We start from the raw sequence: 14,719 nt of genomic DNA, 5'->3' as shown, positions 1-14,719 counted from the left end.
CCACCGGGGTGAACCCCAACGTACAGGCGCCAAACCGGGGGGCAATAAGTATACTCACACCTTCTCGGCGCCTCTCACCGTGGGCAACTCCAGAGCGGAAGAGAGTCCAACCCCTCTCGAGAGGACTGGTACCAGAGCCCAAGCTGTGTGTGGAGGCGAGTCCGACTATATGTAGTCGGAACTTCTCGACCTCACACACCAGCTCGGGCGCCTTCCCTGCAAGAGAGGTGATATTCCACGTCCCTAGAGCCAGCTTCTGTAGCCGGGGATCAGATCGCCAAGGTCCCCGCCTTCGGCCACCTCCCAGGTCACACTGCACCCGACCCCTATGGCCCCTCCCACAGGTGGTGAGCCCATGGGAAGGGGGACCCACGTTACGCTTTCGGGCTGTGCCCGGCCGGGGCCCATGGGTGCAGGCCCGGCCACCAGGCGCTCGCCTTCGAGCCCCACCACCAGGCATGGCCCCAGTGGGGGGTTCCGGTGACCCGCGTCCGGGCAAGGGAAAACCAAGTCCATTGCTTGTCGTCATCATAAGGGGTCTTTGAGCCGTGCTTTGTCTGGTCCCTCACCTAGGACTTGTTTGTCATGGGTGACCTTGCCAGGGGCATAAAGCCCCAGACAACTTCGCTCCTAGGATAATTGGGACACACAAACCCCTCCACCACGATAAGGTGATGGCTCAAGGAGGGGTCCTTATAACATCCTGTTTATTATTCTCACTTTTACTTTTGTATGTACCGTGCTCCAAATCGGCTGAGATTTTGAGATTTTGTTTTCTCATTTTCCTCTCACCCCCCCAAAGCTTACATGGAGTACTTACATAGAGTGTGTCTCTGAATCTATTACCAGACCATGAATATTTAAACTTTGAGGAAAAGATATTTGAGGAATTAACTTACCCACATCAAATTCAAATCCCTTATTTTGGAAGGTGTGAGTGCAGCCACCAGCCTGATCGTGTTGCTCTAAAACAAGAACCCTCTTTCCAGCCTTGGACAACAGAGCTGCAGCTGTCAAACCGCCCATACCGCTGCCAATAACCACAGCATCCAGAGCATGGGGAACCCGATCCATCCGGAAACCTGTAGGGTTCACAGGTTACAGTATGATAAATGCTGTGAAGCTGGCTGCAGGAATACATTTTTGGAGTCGATTTATCTATGACTACAATCAGGCTTGCCAATATGAATGTGGTTTGTGTAGAATAATGTCCACATTCTTGCACATACTCTCACACAATTTTTCTTTTTGTTAGCATAAACAGTAAATCCATTTATTAAAGAGAAATTGAACGATCAACCCACATTAAATATGGTCACAAACACACACATACACACACACACTAGGGGTGTCACTATTGAATATCTTTAGAATTGATAATCCTACGGATATTTTGTCCACTGAGTAGTCGGCCCCGAAATTTAATTTTTATTTTTATACTTATAATTGGGTGATCAATGTATACTCCCCATAATCAGACCCCGCCGCCCCCCCCCCTCCCACACACACACCAAGCGAGATGCTAAAACTAAAAAATAAAAACAATTAAAATGATCCATGAGGCCGCAGTTGAAGCCTCAGCATCACATGCCTGCTAAGTGCACCTCAGGCGAGTATGAGTGAGCCACTGTGAAAACAATACATCTATCACTCACCAGCAAAGTAAAACAATTTGTCGCGTTACACAATGCTAAACTATATCGGTGGAAATACAACAAACATGGCAACAAAATTTCATCACCCTGATGTAAAAACAAGTGGAACCACATGAAAACAAGAAGCATGTGTGCTTATTTTTACAAGGTACTGCTTTTATTTAATATGGTTCTAACCTCTAAGTATGCACAACAGAAAGTGAGGCAGGTATATCTGCACCAGATACATTTAATTAAAAAACTGTACTTTTGGGCTGAAATAAATGTTGGTAATTTCAACAAACTTCCAAGTTAAAAAAGACACAAAAATGTCTCCTTTTCGCATTGAAAAAATATCAAACCATGGCACTAAATATCCATCCTTTTTCTGTACCGCTTTTCCCCACTAGGGTCTCGGGCGTTCTATCCCAGATATCTTCGGGTGAGAGGCAGGGTACACCCTGCACTGGTCGCCAGCCAATCACAAGGCACCTATAAACAAACAAGCATTCACGCTGGGCAATTTAGAGCCTTCAATCAACCTACCATGCATGTTTTTGGGATGTGGGAGGAAAATGGAGTACCCGGAGAAAACCCACACAGACACGGGGAGAACATGCAAACTCCACACAGGCTCGGCCGGGATTTTGAACCGCGGTCCTCAGAACTGTGAGGCAGATGTGCTAATAAGTCAGTCACCGTGCCACCATATATATATATATATATATATATATATATATATAATAATATATCAGAATAAGAATCAGAATCATCTTTATTTGCCAAGTATGTCCAAAACACACAAGGAATTTGTCTCCGGTAGTTCGAGCCGCTCTAGTACAACAGACAGTCAATTTACAGAACACTTTGGAGACATAAAGACATTGACAAAAAACAATTGTGCATAAAGATGCAGAGTCCTCTAGCACTTAGAGCAGTTCGAATGACTAATATTGCAATAGTCCGGTGCAATGACCATTGTGCAAAGGGCGCTGAGACTTCAAGGAGTGTATGCGGTTTAAAGTGACAAGTTTATAATATATATACAGTGTATGTATGTATGTGTATATATACATACAACCCCAATTCCAATGAAGTTGGGACGTTGTGTTAAACATAAATAAAAACAGAATACAATGATTTGCAAATCATGTTCAGCCTATATTTAATTGAATACACTACAAAGATATTTGATGTTCAAACTGATAAACTAGATTTTCTTTGAGCAAATAATCATTAAGTTAGAATTTTATGGCTGCAACATAATTTTATGGCTGCAACATAAAAAAGCTGGGAAAGGGTCATGTTTACCACTGTGTTACATTTCTTTTAACAACATTCAATAAACGTTTGGGAACTGAGGACACTAATTGTTGAAGCTTTGTAGTTGGAATTCTTTCCCATTTTTGCTTGATCTTCTTTACCTCTCTCACCAAGGCTCTTCTCCCCCGATTGCTCAGTTTGGCCAGACGGCCAGCTCTTGGAAGGGTTCTGGTCATCCCAAATGTCTTTCATTTAAAGATTATGGAGGCCACTGTGCTCTTAGGAACCTTAAGTGCAGCAGAATTTTTGTGTAATCTTGGCAAGATCTGTGCCATCCCACAATTCTGTCTCTGAGCTCTTCAGGCAGTTCCTTTGACCGCATGATTCTCATATACTCTGACATGCACTGTGAGCTGTAAGGTCTTCTGTAGACATGTGTGTGGCTTTCCTAATCAAGTCCAATCAGAATAATCAAACACAGCGGGACTCCAATGAAGCTGCAGAACCATTTCAAGGATGATCAGAAAAAATGGACAGCACCCGAGTTAAATATATGAGTGTCACAGCAAAGGGTCTGAATACTTATGGCTGTGTGATATTTAAGTTTTCCTTTTGAATAAATCAGCAAAAATGTCAACAATTCTGTTTTTTTCTTTCAATATGAGGTGCTCTGTGTACATAAATGAGGAAAAAATTAACTTAAATAATTTTAGCAAATGGCTGCAATATAACAAATTTATATCATAATAACTATTTAAGGTGTCTGAAGCGGCACAGTGGCGACTGGTTAGAGCATCAGCCTCACAGTTCTGAGGACCCGGGTTCAATCCCCGTCCCTTCCTGTGTGGAGTTTGCATGTTCTCCCTGTGCCTGTGTGGGTTTTCTCCGGGCACTCCGGTTTCCTCCCACATCCCAAAAACATGCATTAATTGGAGACTCTAAATTGCCCGTAGGCAGGACTGTGAGTGCGAATGGTTGTTTGCTTCTATGTGCCCTGCGATTGGCTGGCAACCCCGCCTCCTGCCCGATGACAGCTGGGATAGGCTCCAGCACGCAAGCGACCCGAGCGAGGAGAAGCGGCTCAGAAAATCGATGGATGGATGGAAGGTGTCTGAATACTTTCCATACCCACTGTATATATCCACCCATCCATATTCTGTTCCGCTTATCCTCACAAGGGTCACGGGCGTGCAGGAGCTTATCCCAGTTTATCCGGCTCAAATCTTTGCCAAACAAATATGAGCGTTCATCTAAAGAATTCCATACCAGATCTGTCGTGGCCCGGGGTAACAACGTCCACCCCCCGGCACCGTTAACCTGCAGGGCGCCGGTGGAAAATCAGCTACTGTGGGTCGAAGACGAAGGAGAGGTGGAAAGCGGGTTCTTCGTCAGAAAGAGGAGGAAAGCACAGAGCCAAGAATTGAATGTTGGGACTTTGAATGTTGGGACTATGACAGGAAAATCTCTGGCGTTGGTTGACATGATGATTAGAAGAAAGGTGTGGGACGTGTCCCGTCCACCAGGCTGCTCTAGGGTGGATCATTGGGCCCGATCCCGCCCCTCGATTGTTTGGGTGGGGTCCTCAGCCGCGCACAGCAATTACAGGACACTTCTGTCAGTCTTTGTCCATGTAAAATTCACTTGCATGTGTCCGCAGGCACACATCCCTGGGACTCTTTTACTGGGTGTGGGGCCACTCACTTATTGCGATAAATAACTCATGAATATACGAATTGCTTGTGTATCTGCTCACTCATACTCTCGTCCTATAGACTTTCATCATTTACATAGTCAATTCCACCACACTTCAGTTGTACAGCCGGGTTCACGACCCTTGTCATGCATGCTTCTTTTCCTGTCCTTGTCCTATTCTAGCTTGTCCTGTCCTTCCCTCACAGGGTGTGGTAGTTATGGGATGATGACACAACAAGGAGTGTACTGACACACAACACAAACTGTGTCGGCACTGTATTGACACCGTGTTGGTCACTCAAAAGATACCCTTGCAGTAGTTCTAAAATCATTGCAGGTAAACAAAATGAAAATAAGATGGGAAAGCTTACATGCTGCAAACCCAACATCAGCCTCTGAAATAAGATTTAATCGCTCGTCCTTTACTTAAAATATGATCTCATCATTGTATAATTTAATTTACTTAATTTGTTTGCTAAGTTGTTTATGAGAAGAGTTGAAAAATTTGCTTAAAACCTTGTTTGTGTTAATGCTAAAATGAGTTAGTATGTAAAATATAGCAAATTTCTCTGTTATAAAATTCAGAGTTACATTTTTTAACTTAAGTATGGAATTTTGTTAACTTAAGTGTTCATCCATCCATCCATCCATTTTCCAAGCTGTTTATCCTTACAAGGGTCGCGGGAATGCTGGAGCCTATCCCAACTATCTTCGGGCAGGAGGCAGGGTACACCCTGAACTGGTTGCCAGCCAATTGCAGGGCACACATAAACAAACAACCATTCGCACTCACATTCACACCTAGGGGCAATTTAGAGACTTCAATTAACCCAGGGGTGCCCAAACTTTTTGGCTCAGGGGCCACATTGCTGTAAATAAATTGTCATGCGGGCCATCATTAATTTTACATACTACCGACGAGGGAAATGCTTTTTTGTATTTTTATTTTACTGTTTTACTATGCTGTCTGCTGCTAGGTAGATCTTATAACTGCCTGACCTGGATAAATGAAGGTTAAAATAAAAATGAATGAAATGCAAAATAAAGTATTTTTATGAAATTTGACTCAAACTCAAACTTTATTCATCACAATCAACAAACAACATGTTTGCATTAATGTGAAAGGTGATACTGAGATCTCGACTGCAGTAAATGGGACAGGTCTGGCTCAAAAGCGGTGGTTTTAATGCGCAAGATGTCACGCAGGTGGGTGTCACTTAGTCTTGTCCTCACGCGGTTCTTATTCATGTTCATGACTGAGAATGTCTTCTCACAAGTATGTCGAGCCAAACAAGCTCAACATTGTCTTAGGAAATGTACGAATCTCTTGGAACCTGTCTTTAACCAGCTGCTGGTAAAAGTTGACAAGAGGGAGTTGTTGGTACCGGCTGCGACACTCTGTGTCACACTGCAGCTCAATGAGCTCCAACTGCAGGTGGGCTGGAACGTCACTGAGATCCACGGAAACGGTTTGGCACATAGAACTTGTTGGTGAATAATACAATGGAGTTTTATAGGGCTGGAACGTCACTGAGATCCACGGAAACGGTTTGGCACATAGAACTTGTTGGTGAATAATACAATGGAGTTTTATAGCTTTACCTCCTTCTTCGCTTTCTTTGTTACACACTCGGGTTGATAATCCACTGTGCTCGCCAACCATGGCAGGTGCGCCATCCGTAATAATCCCCGTGATTTTATTCCACTTTAATTTTATGTCATGTACGGCGGAACAAACAGAAGCAAATAAATATTTCCCTCTTGTTTGGTCCTGAAGGCTCTGGAGGTCAAGTAGCTCTTCACGCATGTTCATTTCACTGTCCACTCCTCTAAAAAAAATCAGTAACTGAGCGCTGTCGGATGCATCCGTGCTTTCGTCACAGGCTCACGAAAAAAATTCAAACTCCACTCCTTTTGCGTCCAACTGTCTCTTAATATCAGAAGAAACTTCTTCGATCCTTCGTGACACAGTGCTACGAGCCAGGAAAACATTGGCGAACTGTTGCTTTTTCTCAGGACAAATGTTCTCCACCATTTTCATCACACAGTCTTGAATAAATTCACCCTCAGTAAAAGGTTTGCAATGCTTGGCAATCAGCGTTGCCACCTCATAGCTTGCCTTTGTTGTATTTTCATTCGACTCACTGGCTCTTGTGAAAAAGTGTTGCTGTGCCGTTAAACCAGCTTCTAGTTGCTTCAATTTTTCACTGCGTTCGTTCCCAGTTAGCATGTCGTAATTAGCATGTTCCGTCTGGTCGTGCCTCTTTATATTGAACTCCTTGAACACAGCCACACTCTTGGCAAATTAGGCAGACGCAGTTGTTTCGAAACTCAGTGAAAAAATATTCAGACTTCCATTTGTCCCGGAAACGTCGGCCCTCGCTATCAACTTTCCTTTTCTTACTTCCAGTTGCCATTTTAGAAATGGGCAAAAAACAGATCCCGGTCCTCAACTGTGAGGCAGACGCTCTAACCAGTTGCACACCGTGCCACCTAAAATGTTCAATCATATGAAATAAAAGACCAAAAATGTATTCAATTATGCATTTTTATTGAGGAACAACAGTTTTTGAAGTGTCTTTGCTCCAAGGCGATTTCTCCTCTTAGACATCAGTTCCCCTGCCTTAGAAAAAACTCATTACAGTGTACAGATGAAGATGGTGAGCATAAAAATTGAAGTGCCAGTTGATAAGCTTCAGGAGCTCCCTGAATCCCTCATTTTCAACACTGTTGAGTGGCTGACAGTCTTTGATGATCATGTTGACCACAGCCTCATCCACTGCTTGCTTAGGAACTGCAAGCCAAAAGGAAATATTTTGTTTAAAAGCTTATTACAGACTGTAATCTTTACAAACAATATTACAGAGTCACACAAAGCCTTGTGTGTAATAAACTACTTCTGAAAATATTTTTTTTTTTTGTGAGAATTTCAACATACCTGAGGTACTTACACGAGTATCTGTCAATTCTTCATTGCCATGCCGAGCTCAAAAATGCCTCAGCATTGATGAAGGGCTCTTATTGATGTAAGATAGCTCTGTGGAGCAGAGCGGACACTTCACCTACAATAAAATAAAAAGTGTATTTGTCTGAAAACAATTCAAACCTCTTACCAGAAAAGAGTACAAACATATTTAATTTAAAAACTAACAATAAACAATGCCCAAAGGAGAAAAATATTTACCTTATTTAGCATCAAAATCAAAAGATCAAAATGATTCCAGATTGGGGAAAACTTCTTGGAACGATTCATGAAGTCAGTGGAACAAGGTGAGGGCAAGCAAAAATCCAACAGCAAAACCTCATCCAACAAATCCGCAACATGTCGACACAGTTTGTTTCCTTATAAACACAATATGGCGCGGCACATCCAAACGACACACTTCCTTTATCGGTCACATGATTTTTTTCTTAAAGCGATACACGCAGCAATACGGGGTTTCACTCTTGTGTGCTCTGCACTGTGCTGACGCACCAGTGTTGTTCGTCCCATCACTAGGGTGTAGCAGTACAGCCCCATGTAGCACTCATATTTAATGTTTCATTGTTGTAGATAATGTAATGACTTATTTTTATCATCCTGTTTACAATTAGTGTTTTGTCTTATGTCTTCGTTTCTCTCTCCCCTCTAGAAACGTTGTTCTGTTCGATGGATCGACTGTCCATCCATCCATTTTCTGAGCCACTTCTCCTCACTAGGGTCAGCGGGCGTGCTGGAGCCTATCCCAGCTGTCATCGGGCAGGAGGCGGGGTACACCCTGAACTGGTTGCCAGCCAATCGCAGGGCACATACAAACAAACAACCATCCGCACCTAGAGCCTCCAACAATTAATGCATGTTTTTGGGATGTGGGAGGAAACCGGAGTGCCCGGAGTAAACCCACGTAGGCACGAGGAGAACATGCAAACTCCACATAGGCGGGGCCGGGGATTGAACCCGGATCCTCAGAACTGTGAGGCTGATGCTCTAACTAGTTGGCCACCGTGCCACCCAGATCAACTGTGAAACCACAGCAGAAGCTTAAAAACTCCCCTGTGTCACAGTAAAACTGTTCCGGCATAAAAGGGATCCTCCATTCTGTTTGACCTAACAGCCGAACAGGTCAAAAAATTAAAATAAAAAAAAAAGGACAAAGGTTGATGTATTGTGTGTCCAGGAGACCAGGTGGAAAGGCAGCAAGGCTAGAAGTTTAGGGGCAGGGTTTAAATTATTTTACCATGGTGTAGCTAGGAAAATAAATGTAGTAGGGGTTATTTTAAAGGAAGAGTTAGCTAAGAATCTTTTGGAGCTGAAAAGAGTATCAGATCGAGTGATGAAGCTGAAACTTGAAATTGAGGGTGTTATGTATAATGTGATTAGCACCTATGCCCTACAGGTAGGATGTGACCTAGAGGTGAAAGAGACATTCTGGAAGGAGCTAGATGAAATAGTTCTGAGCATGATGAAGAAGTGATGGGTAAGTACAGCATCCAGGAAAGGAACTTGGAGATACAGATGGTGGTAGACTTTGTTAAAAGGATGGAAATGGCTGTAGTGAACACTTTCTTCCAGAAGAGGCAGGAACATAGGGTGACCTACAAGAGCGGCGGTAGAAGCATGGAGGTGGATTACATCTTGTGCAGACGATGTAATCTGAAGGAGTTTACCGACTGTAAGGTAGTGGGAGGGGAGAGTGTGGCTAGACAACATATGATGGTGGTGTGTAAGATGACTCTGGTGGTGGGGAGGAAGATTAAGAAGACAAAGGCAGAGCAGAGAACCATGTGGTGGAAGCTGAGACAGGAAGAGTGTTGTGCGGCTTTTCGGGAAGAGCTGAGACAGGGTGTTGGTGGACAGGAGGAGCTCCCAGAAGACTGGACCACTACAGCCAAGCTGATTAGAAAGACAGGCAGGAGAGTACTTGGTGTATCTTCTGGCAGGAAAGGAGTGAAAGAGACTTGGTGGTGGAACCTCACAGTACAGGAAATCATACAAGGAAAGAGGTTAGCTAAGAAGTGGGACACTGAGAGGGTCGAGGAGAGGCGAAAGGACTACATTGAGATGCAAAGTAAGGCAAAGGTAGAGGTGGTAAAAGCCAAACAAGCGCATATGATGACATGCATGCCAGGTTGGACACTAAAGAAGGAGAAAAGGATCTATACAGGTTAGCCAGACAGAGGGATATAGATGGGAAGGATGTGCAGCAGGTTCGGGTTATTAAGGATAGAGATGGAAATGTGTTGACTGGTGCCAGTAGTGTGGTGGCAGATGGAAAGAATACTTTGAGGAGTTGATGAATGAGGAAAATGAGAGAGAAGGAAGAGTAGAAGAGGCAAGTGTGGTGGACCAGGAAGTGGCAATGATTAGTCAGTGGGAAGTTAGAAAGGCATTAAAGAGGATGAAAAATAGAAAGGCAGTTGGTCCTGATTACATTCCTGGAGAGCAGGCATGCCCAAAGTCCGGCCCGTGTCCAAATTTTCTCCGGCCCGAAGCATCATGTCATAAAATCAATGATATGTGGCCCGCCAACACAGTTTACCACAGTAAACAATATACACATACAAAAAAAAATGAAATTTTATATTTCACCAGAGGGTGGCAGTAGACCTGTGGCTGCACTCTCGTCACGTGACCCCTGTGCGAACTTTTACCCCTGTGGTATGTTTTTAGCCCATTTCTAAAATGGCAACTGAAACTAAAAAGAGGAAAGTTGACAACAAGGGCCGCCGTGCCCAGGAGGAGTGGATGTTTTCACTGACATAAGAAACAACTGTGTCTGCCTAATCTGCCAAGAGACTGTGGCTGTTTTCAAATAATTTAATATTAAGAGGCACTACCAGACGAAACATGCTAACTACGACAAGCTAACGGCGAACGAATGCGCCAAAAAACTGAAGCCACTGGAAGCTGTTTTGATAGCACAGCAACGCTTTTTCACAAGAGCGCGTGACTCAAATGAAAATCCTACAAAGGCGAGCTACGAGTCTCAGTGAATTGATTTTTTGTGATGATCAAACCGCGGCACGGTGGACGACTGGTTAGAGCGTCAGCTTCACAGTTCTGAGGACCCGGGTTCAATCCCCGGCCCCGCCTGTGTGGAGTTTGCATGTTCTCCCCGTGCCCGCGTGGGCATTCCGGTTTCCTCCCACATCCCAAAAACATGCATTAATTGGAGACTCTAAATTGCCCATAGGCATGACTGTGACTGTGAGTGCGAATGGTTGTTTGTTTCTATGTGCCCTGCGATTGGCTGGCAACCAGTTCAGGGTGTACCCCGCCTCCTGCCTGATGACAGCTGATTTGACAAATCAGTAGTATAGTTTGACTATAGTATAGTCAAATCAGAATAGTATAGTCACTATACTATTCTTTGTCAAAATGCACTGGGATGTGATTTGTTAAAACAAAATCAATAAATATGTGTTTCTAAAACATTTCAGTCAACTTTCATAAAATAGTTCATTTGTATTTAATTTATTATTATTTTAACCTTTAACTATCCTGGTAATGCAATCGAAAACAGATTCTCATTTGCAATATCGACCTAGCTGCAGACAGCAAAGTGATACAGTTACATATTTACATGTTAATTTACAATGGTAATGGTTCGACAAATCTCAGGCCTCCATACATTTTCTCCTGACCAAATCTGGCCCTCTTTGCAAAAAGTTTGGACACCCCTGCTGTTGAGGAATGGAAGCATCTCGGAGATGTGGCTGTGGAATTTTTGTCCAGCTTGTTCAACAGAATTCTAGTGGGTGAGAAAATGCCTGAGGAATGGAGGAAAGGTGTGCTGGTGCCCATTTTTAAGAACAAGGGTGATGTGCGGAGCTGGGGGAACTATAAAGGAATAAAGTTGATGAGCCACACAATGAAGTTATGGGAAAGAGTAGTGGAGGCTAGACTCAAGACAGAAGTTAGTATTTGGGAGCAACAGTATGTTTTCATGCCTAGAAAGAGTACGACAATTATGTATTACTTGTGCACTCACTGTAGTTGTCTCGCCATGCTGCACTATTTGCATATACTGGCCACTCATGCCAGAGTAGCATCTGCTCCATTTGCACACTGATTGAGGAGTATCTGTAACATTTGCAGAACCGACATTGTCCCAGATGATCGCACTACTCGTCACTTTAAACCGCATACACTCCTTGAAGTCTCAGCGCCCTTTGCACAATGGTCATTGCACCGGACTATTGCAATATTAGTCGTTCGAACTGCTCTAAGTGCTAGAGGACTCTGCATCTTTTTGCACAATTGTTTTTTGTCAATGTCTTTATGTCCCCAAAGTGTTCTGTAAATTGACTGTTTGTTGTACTAGAGCGGCTCCAACTACCGGAGACAAATTCCTTGTGTGTTTTGGACATACTTGGCAAATAAAGATGATTCTGATTCTGATTCTGATTCTGACAGATGCAATATTTGCCTTGAGGATGTTGATGGTAAAGTACAGAGGTCAGAAGGAGCTACACTGTGTCTGTGGATGACAGAGTACCCAGAGAGGAACTGTGTTACTGCATGCGGATGTCTGGAGTGGCAGAGAAGTATGTTAGAAGAATACAGTACATTTATGAGGGCAGCAGAACAATGGTGAGGTGTGACAGAGGAGTTTAAGGTGAATGTGGGACTGCAAGGAAATGAAGAAGAAGAATATAAAAAGCTAAATAAAACTATGGTATAAACAGTATAAAAAGTATTAATTGCAGGTGCAAATATCAACGAACAGGTGACGTGTGCAACATAGTCAAGGTCAGAGAACCAAGGCAAATATGACATAAATTAGATGACGAAACCCCAATGCTGTTAAAGTGGCTGATGCAACCCTGAGTCTGTTGTGTGTGTGCGTGTCTTTGTGTCTTGATGTGTGTGTGTGTGTGTGTGTGTGAGTGTGTGTGCTTGTGCATGTTTGTGTGGCGTCAGAGATCAAGTGGGCAGAGGACAGAAGAGTTCGAGGGGGCAGAGCGGCCAAGAGAGTTCAGAGAGTTCAGATTCCTGACAGCCTGATGAATAAAACTGTCTTTGAGTCGGCTCGTTGTGGCCCTCAGACTCCGCAGTCTCCTCCCTGATGGCAGCAGACTGAAGAGGCTGTGTGATGGATGGCTGGCAACCCCTGCTATGCGGAGGGCTTTGCGGGTGAAGCGGGTGCTGGAAATGCCCTGCAGTGAGGGATGAGAGGTCCCAATATTCTTCTCAGGTGCCCTCACTATGCGGTAGAGAGTCTTGCGGCAGGATGCGGTGCAGGCTCCATACCACACAGTGATGCAGTTGGTCGGGATGCTCTCTATGGTCCCTCTGTAGAATAAGCACATTATGGGGGTTGGGGCTCTTGCTCTTCTCAGCTTGCGCAGGAAGTAGAGACGCTGGTGAGGTTTCTTGGCCAGTGATGAGGTGTTGCTGGTCCAGGAGAGGTCCTCGGTTATGTCCACTCCCAGGAACTTGGTGCTGTGCACTCTCTCCACCGCAGCACCGTTGATGTTCAGGGGAGCATGCTGGGAGCTCTCCTGAAGTCCACAACATTCTCCTTGTTTTTTTCCACATTTAGGGAGAGATTGCTGTCCGTGCACCACCAGGCCAGGCGGCTCACCTCACTCCTGTAGTCTGTCTCGTCCCTGTTGCTGATGAGACCCACCACAGTTGTGTACTCCGCAAACTTGATGAAGAGGTTGAAGCTATATGTTGGTGTGCAGTCATAGCTCAGCAGGGTGAAGAGGAGGGGACTCAATACACAACCTTGAGGGGCCCCTGTCTTCAGAGTGATGGTGCTGGATGTGTTCCTGCCGACCCGTACTACCTGCGGTCTCCCTGTCAGAAAGTCCAGGAGCCAGTTGCACATCGAAGTGTTGATCCCCAGCTGATCCAATTTGTAGATCAGTTGTTGAGTTATGATGGTATTAATTGCTGAGCTGAAGTCTGTGAACAGCAGTCTGACATATGAGGCCTTAGAGTCCAGGGGCCTCAGGTACAAAGACTTCCTACTGAAAAATGGTGTACTCTCAAATCCAGAAAACATTGTGAATGATTCCAAGCACATTTCCTTCGTACATCCCAATCAACGTAGAATTGAGTGCACATGTTGGAGTAGCTGACCCCTCCTTGTCCACACCAACATTTAAATATGCAAATCATATTTAAATGAACCCTGCATCTGAGATCTCGATCTCTGCATGATCAGAAAAAAAGGAAAATGAGCAAGGTCATGAAGAAAAAGAATTTTTCAGAATGTGAAGTTGCTCAATGAAGTGGAGGTACGCAAGAAAATCCTCTTTTGGCACGCTGTCCTCCAGCGTTAACAACAAGTGAAAGAGGAGTGAATGGGACAGCGTGTGTGCGGCTGTCAATGCTGTAGAGTCAGAATAGCACACACACGCTGAACTAAAAAAGAAGGGGTCAGACATTAATGTGGATGTGAAGTGGAGGACAGCTGCCCATGCCAAAGTATGGCCAAAACAGACTCAATTTATTATTTTAATACACAGGAGAGGGCACGCACACAGAAAACAAAGTAATTTGAATTTACTTAATTTGAACATGTACATTGGTTGCACATGATTAAAATGTGTTAAAATTACGTTTTTTTGTTTAGGAGAAGAGGGGTAAATTATGTCATGAAAATGTCACGAAATGACATTATTGACCCCTCTTCTAAAAAAAAAACGTAATTTTAACACATTTTAATCATGTGTTCAAATTAAGTAAATTCAAATTCCTTTTTTTCAGTGCATATGCTGGAGTCACAAGAAGCGATTGTGAGGACAATAGGTGTCCTCACAAATATCATTGATTAATTAAATACACTGGTTAACAAATGAATTCTGAATCCTTGCCTCTGTTACATTGTTGAAGTCAAATGTTGCCGGGCATTAATTAATTGTTCATGTGTCTCTGATGTGCAGATTTATGATAACAATTTCCCAGCATCACCTCTAAGTGTCGCCAAAGCACCAACAGCTTCAGAAACGTGGGTACGCCATCCAGGAAGTTGCCGTGAGGCACCACACATTTCCACGGTCATTTCACTCTTGATACATCTGAACTTTGTCATGAAAAAAAACGTACGCCACGTTTTTATGCGTACGCACCTTTTGTCCATAAGGCCCCAAGTGTGTGAGGGCGGTGGAGATGGCATCATCGGTTGACCGGTTGGACC

At 44.0% G+C, this 14,719-nt stretch overlaps 1 protein-coding gene and 1 long non-coding RNA gene across 5 annotated transcripts in view; both read right to left on the bottom strand.

Annotated features, from left to right (window-relative positions):
• Positions 1-14,719, bottom strand: part of LOC133414920 (all-trans-retinol 13,14-reductase-like) — a 61,165-nt gene that overhangs the window by 35,532 nt on the left and 10,914 nt on the right. For all 3 annotated transcript variants that reach the window (XM_061700636.1, XM_061700637.1, XM_061700638.1), the window contains exon 2: positions 900-1,082. In XM_061700636.1, coding sequence (XP_061556620.1) covers positions 900-1,082 — 183 coding nt within the window. The remainder of the gene's footprint in view (positions 1-899; positions 1,083-14,719) is intronic.
• Positions 7,138-7,954, bottom strand: LOC133415339 (uncharacterized). 2 transcript variants are annotated; one of them, XR_009770114.1, is made up of 3 exons: positions 7,774-7,954; positions 7,528-7,651; positions 7,138-7,383 (listed from the first exon to the last, which is right to left on the bottom strand). It is a non-coding gene; the product is annotated as an uncharacterized LOC133415339 (long non-coding RNA). The 2 variants fall into 2 exon arrangements; XR_009770113.1 differs by having other exon boundaries at positions 7,541-7,651.

Source organism: Phycodurus eques, chromosome 16, assembly GCF_024500275.1.
Source record: "Phycodurus eques isolate BA_2022a chromosome 16, UOR_Pequ_1.1, whole genome shotgun sequence".
Taxonomy (NCBI): domain Eukaryota; kingdom Metazoa; phylum Chordata; class Actinopteri; order Syngnathiformes; family Syngnathidae; genus Phycodurus; species Phycodurus eques.
Note: the sequence above shows the minus strand (reverse complement) of the source record. Positions and strands in the feature narration are given on the sequence as shown.